General features: G+C 41.0%; 1 protein-coding gene across 2 annotated transcripts; it reads right to left on the minus strand.

The window, feature by feature from the left end:
• Positions 1–197: 197 nt before the first annotated feature.
• Positions 198–5,016, minus strand: asb8 (ankyrin repeat and SOCS box containing 8). 2 transcript variants are annotated; one of them, XM_030732666.1, is made up of 4 exons: positions 4,777–5,016; positions 3,780–3,956; positions 3,582–3,686; positions 198–2,570 (listed from the first exon to the last, which is right to left on the minus strand). In XM_030732666.1, exons 2-4 carry the CDS (start codon positions 3,906–3,908, stop codon positions 1,935–1,937), a joined length of 870 nt encoding a protein of 289 aa, XP_030588526.1. In that variant the 5' UTR covers positions 3,909–3,956; positions 4,777–5,016; the 3' UTR covers positions 198–1,934. The 2 variants fall into 2 exon arrangements, with proteins under 2 accessions (XP_030588526.1, XP_030588527.1); XM_030732667.1 differs by lacking the exon at positions 4,777–5,016 and adding an exon at positions 4,550–4,749.
• Positions 5,017–6,000: the final 984 nt, after the last annotated feature.

A 6,000-nucleotide genomic window follows, 5' to 3' on the forward strand; every position in this document is an offset into this window, starting at 1 on the left:
GAACCAGGTTTGTGTCATTAGTACCACCTGTGCTGTACTAGTGTAAGAACTGCAAAACTCCTATCACGGTATTGTCAATTGTGTGACTAGTCATTAAGTATTCTCCACTAGATGTTAATTTATTGTGACATAATGTATGTGAGTCATCACTGTATGATTTTTGTGAAAAGCACAGGGAAAAGAAGTGGGATGGAATATAAAGGCATTTACTTGCAGTATGTTTACAAAGAAAGGAAAAAAAAGCACCTTTGCTGGTGTACACAAGACATGATCTAGAGGTTAACTTTTATACATCTGTAGAACAGGCAAACATAACCAAGCACATAAATGGTCACATTGTAGACAAATGCTTTCACGAATTTACAACTTAGTGAATCGTTCAAAGACAAAACTTAGTAATCATGCCATATCATGGTCCTAACATTTAACAATTTAAAATAAAATCACTTTCAAATATCCTGCAAAATTTTGGACCAGTGAGCACCCTTGAAAACAAACTTTTGCGAGTTAAGACTGGAAACATCCACTGATATTTAAAAAACAAACAAACAAAAAAAACCAACCAACCAAACAAAAAAAAAAAAAACACTTTATTCCTCATTGGCAACTGGAACTGCAACCTATTTTTAAATATAGACCAAATAAATACTAAATCACAAAATAGCAGACTTGTTATCAGAGCTGAATAATCTCAGAAGACTATCGAGGCAAAGTTAGTGTGCCTGGCACATTATGTGAAACCAGTAATATTTACCAAACTTTTGGTGCACCTACATAAATAAAACTGTTGCCATCTGGCACAATCTTCTTCTGTTTTGCTCAAAAGTGTTGTTTTTAAATCCAGCCATCCATTTTTTTTTCCTGCTTAACCAATTGAGGGGGGGGGGCGAAGTCCATCCCAGCTGTCACAGGACGAGATGAGGGGTACATTATGAATGGGCTGCCAGTCTGTCACAGGGCTAACACAGAGAGACGACCATTAACGGCCAATTTACGATCTCCAATTTAACCTAACATGTATGTTTTGGGAGCATCGGAAGAATCCAGTGCACCTGGAGAAAACCCACGCAGGCATGGGGAGAACATGCAAACTCCACGCCAGCAGTCCAGTGGATCTGAACCTTCTCAATGTGCTAACTATCACACCACACTGACATAAAAAAAAAAAAAAATCTGCTTTCTTTTCTTCTCTCGGTATCGCAAAAATTACTGCTGTGTGAGCTCTTCCGGGTGTCTGAGAGAAAGATGACCACTTCAACTTCAACATACAAACACCCTTCACACACCTTTCCTCATGGCACACTGAGAACTGCTGGACAGCCTGCACCAGTCAACATTAGCCCTCATTCATAAACTGCATCCTTCACTCTAAAGGTACAATAAGCATATACTCATTCAACCACAAAACTCAGTATTTATGAGTTTCCTCATTATCTGTGAAGTCTTTTAAATTATATTTACATTTTAAAAAGTAACATTCATATTCCCTGTGAATTTAGCAGGCAAAATTATAACTTGAAATAGTTCTTACTATTCATGAACCAAAACAGCTGGATGATTGGATGCACTTCTGTACACCATTAGTATGATGGAGCTGAATAAACCTGATGTTATATTTTCATTCTGCAAACAAGGTGAGAAAGATTTCCTTTAATCTGGCTGCGAGATACGTAACAATGTGTGAATGCACCGGTGCCGACTTGATTCTACACATTAAAACATTAATCTGCACTTCACTCACTGCTCATTTAGATATTTGTAAAAAAAATACATTGAGTTTGTTAGTTCCTCCCATCACATATATTGTAATAAATTGCAAAAATGTTGAATAATTCTTTAATTCTATGGAGACACTTTCTTGCAAATAAATGCAGTGTGATGAGCTCTTTGATAATGAGCCAGTGAGGTCTAAGGGCACCAAAATGGTTTCATTTTCAGTCTCTCAACAGCAGATAGTCTTTAATAGTCTCTGGTAAAGGAAGCTCTTTGACAGCAGTAGGGAGGAATTGCACTCCAAGACTTTGCCGTACCGCACAGCGTGCCAGAGAGCGAAGCGTGGGTGCCTGAGCCACCATGTTGGTCAGCCTCGCCAGCAGCTGGGGATCTTTGCTCAGCTCCCTGGGCAGGGTGCCGTCAGCCCGTCGAATCTCAAACCTCCCTGCTGCTCGACACAGCAGCTCCAAGCACTCTTCCTCTTGTTCAGTGCCAAGGCCCCGGGCCAACAGGGCCACCAGCCGGGAGATAGGGGTCTGGCCCTTCAGGTTAGTCACATGGACCTGGGCTCCGTAGTCTAATAGCACTTTGACACTCTCCAGGTTACCTTTCATTGCTGCCCAGCTCAGAGGTGTGTCATTGTTGTAGTCACGGGCATTGGGACAGGCCCCACTCTCCAGCAGGGCCCTTACACACTCTGGGTTATCTTTGAAGGCGGCCCAGTGAAGGGGAGTGTCCTTATTGCCATCCAGGGCGTTTGGCTGAGCTCCGTATTCCAACAGCAGCTCCACACAGCTCTCATCCTTCTCCGCTGCATAGTGCAGTGCTGTACGATTATAGCCATCTAAAGCATTTACCTGATGAGAAAATTTAGTATAATGAACAGTCTTACGCCAAGAAGACTTAATTAAATAGCAGAAAGCTGTAGGGTGCCCTGTGAGGTGACTGTGTAGGTGTCTCCAAGCATGCTAGACATTTTGGCTCATCCATTTGCCGCAGCACAGATGCAAAAGAGCAGGGTGAAGCAGAATAAACAAGTGATTCAGAAATTATGTCTGCACCATCAAATTATGTCCCAAACAAAAGAATGACAGTCTACCAAAGAAACAGTCCAAATGAAAACTGTTCCATAATAATCTGAAAATACAGGGACTCCATGAATGAGAATATCGTGATCCCTAGAAATAAAACTCCATTTACAGGAGCCAGTTATTATAAAATGTCAAAAAAGTTAACCCTTTAAATCACTACTGATTGTTTTGGCCAAAACATATACTTCATTTTATGTTCCCAAATCCCCACCATAAATCACTAGTACTGTTAAAATAAACTGATGCAATTTCCTTCCCCTTCAGCCAGCCAGTGGTTTCATGTAAGAACAGTACAGTACTCAACATGACTCCTTTAATGTAAATGAGGGTCAGTTTTACCTTTACAGAGTATTTAAACCTTGTCGTGCTCACATATGTATTGACTAACAAACGTTGCATGTCTTTTAAAAAAAAAAAAAAATTAAACTGATGATGCTTATGGTGATAAATAACCTCTCAGGAGCATGGTTTAGCTCCCTGTATTTGATTTGTATTTCATTCATTGCCGTGTGAGAGCAGGGTTTTTCCTGGCACCCACAATAGAGGTTCTGGTCTTCCTCGAAAGGAAAATAACCAGAACGCTGATACAAAATATTTTTAATCAAATGGCCAAAAATAACTGCTCAGACTTCTGTTAAATAAGGCAACACACACTCATTGCCTTAGCAATATGCAGACCAACTGTGCTTGCATGCCCCTGAAAGGCCAAAACCTTGAGGAGGGGAATTAATCTAAAATGAATATGAAAAGCTTGAGTGTGAGTCAGCTGTAACATACCTCTGCCCCCTTCTCCAACAGCAGCTCCACACAGTCAGCATCAGCGACCATACAGGCACAGTGCAGGGGTTTGAGCGTGCCATGCATCCGATTCACATCAGCACCCTTAAGCACCCAGGAGATAACAAAATCAGCATTACTCATAACACCTCAGGATATTATTCACGTCAAGTTTGACTGGAAGATGAGGAAACCTACCTTACGAATAAGATCCTCCACATTGTCGTGTGGGAATGAGCGGATGGCTGCGATTGTCCGGATGAGCCGCTCAGACAAGGAGTATTTACTTTGAATGCTTTGCATGATGTACCACATAGTAGAGCTCATGTGTAACAGAAGACCATGGCACCCAGGCAGGGGTGACGCTACAGCACACTGAAACAGTTTTCAGAAATACTGGGTTAAGTACCTCTACAATTTTTATAATTAAATCTTAAATAAGTCAACAAAGCAAAAGAAAATACATTTACCAATTTATCACGTCAAAGTATGCACACAAACCTACTTTTCATGCAAACGTACACTGGTACTCTAACGAGTTATATTAATACAACATATTTTCAATTCACATACAGCATGGGTTAGGAGTTGCTTATCTAAAGACAGGAATTTCATGCAATTTTGTTAAAATAACAAAATGAATACTTAAATAATCTTTCCCGACTATAATCTTTTTGGGCGTGGGTTGTCATGTAATTAGATGGTGCAAGCTTGAACTGTAATCTAGGAGATGACACTTAACTTTATTTTCCTGTAGCTATTTAATTGAAGCTGACATGAGCAACGTTATCAGCCATATGTGAGGAGCTAACGCCGCAGCGTTTAACAAATGATTGACACACACAGCAGCTAACCTTAGCTAACGTTGCAAAAATAAACCAAACAGTCTGCAACAATGACGAAAGGGCTGCAATAAAGTAAAAGCTTTAACGTTAATGTAGACACCAAAAGAGTTAAGTCGCGCTTACCGGCCGAGTTTCCAGGTAAAGAATAACAGTCACACCCGGCTACACTTTCTACTACCCAGCTAGCTAGCTAGCTGCGAGCTAATGTGAGCGTCGAGATGCAAGCACAACCGACAGTCATAGACGGGAAAAAATCTGCTGACACTAACATTAACTACTTGTAAACTCGCTTTCCAACATCCCTCGCACGAATCAACGAGAACTAAATAAATGCCGGTGACAAAACATACCGTTTTCGGTCCACGGTTTGAAGGTCTGACAGGTTACCGTACAGACCGACCGCTGCTAGCTTTCACATAAACACGAAACGTCACCACTAGAGCCACGCCCTCTGCTTCGAGCTTCGGTGGCCGGGTGACCGTCGAAGAACCAACATGACATTTTCTTTAAACACCGACGTTTACGGGGCTTGGGTGGATGCCACGTACTCGCCAAGTGTAGTCACTTATCCCAATATAGGCATGTAGGCACCGCGGGTTAACACCGGCGTGCCGCGGATGCCTTCGGTTTATGTCCATGTTAAGGGCTCGGCTAGTAGACACAGCGGGGGTTGGACTTGGGAGAGTACGAGGGAATCTAACCTGAATCTTGTCTTATCCCTAGCGTGTAATCCTGAACCTAGTAAGCGAATGCCGATATCTACCCCCGCGTATGACCATAAAAATGCGTAGACAAACCAAAAATACTCCATAACATCTTTTTTTTTTCAATACGTCTTAGTTTTAGTCTGGTATTGTGGACAGCTGAATTTTTCAACAGTTTTTAACAGTGAAGTTAGTCTTAAAATAAACATAAAATATGTGCTAGTAATATATCAACCAAAAAACAAACAAAAAAAAAAAAACCCTGATGCCTCAGAATCCTGTGCAAGTTGAAATGTGGATTGACAAATTTATTGATTTCATAGGCCTACATTCACACTGGGGCAGTGACAGCAGGTACACCTGTTCAACATATCTATCCACCCACTCACATAGGTGTGCATTTAGGCATGTAGACTTGATCAAGTTGATCAAGATGACCTGCTGAATTTCAAACTGAGCATCAGAATGAGGGAGAAAGGTGATTTAAGGAACTCTTCTCAGCTAAGAACACGACACTGAAGCTACACTTCACCAAAACTGAACATCGAGAGATTGGGGAAAGACATTGCCTGGTCTGATGAGTCTTGATTTATGCAGAGACATTCAGATGGTAGGGTCAGAATTTAGTGTTAACATGAAAGCATGGATGGACCATGCCCATCTCCAGAGGTGGCAAAAGTACTGACATTCTGTACTTAAGTAGAAGTACAAGTACTTATGTTAAAAAATACTTTAGTAAAAGTCGAAGTACTGGTTCAACTTCTCTACTTAAGTAAAAGTAAAAAAGTACAGGCTCTGAAATGTACTCAAAGTAAGAAATTAAAAGTAGCTCTTTGGAGGATGTTTCTACCTGCTATTTTTGTGTAAAAC

Source organism: Archocentrus centrarchus, chromosome 7, assembly GCF_007364275.1.
Source record: "Archocentrus centrarchus isolate MPI-CPG fArcCen1 chromosome 7, fArcCen1, whole genome shotgun sequence".
Taxonomy (NCBI): Eukaryota; Metazoa; Chordata; class Actinopteri; order Cichliformes; family Cichlidae; genus Archocentrus; species Archocentrus centrarchus.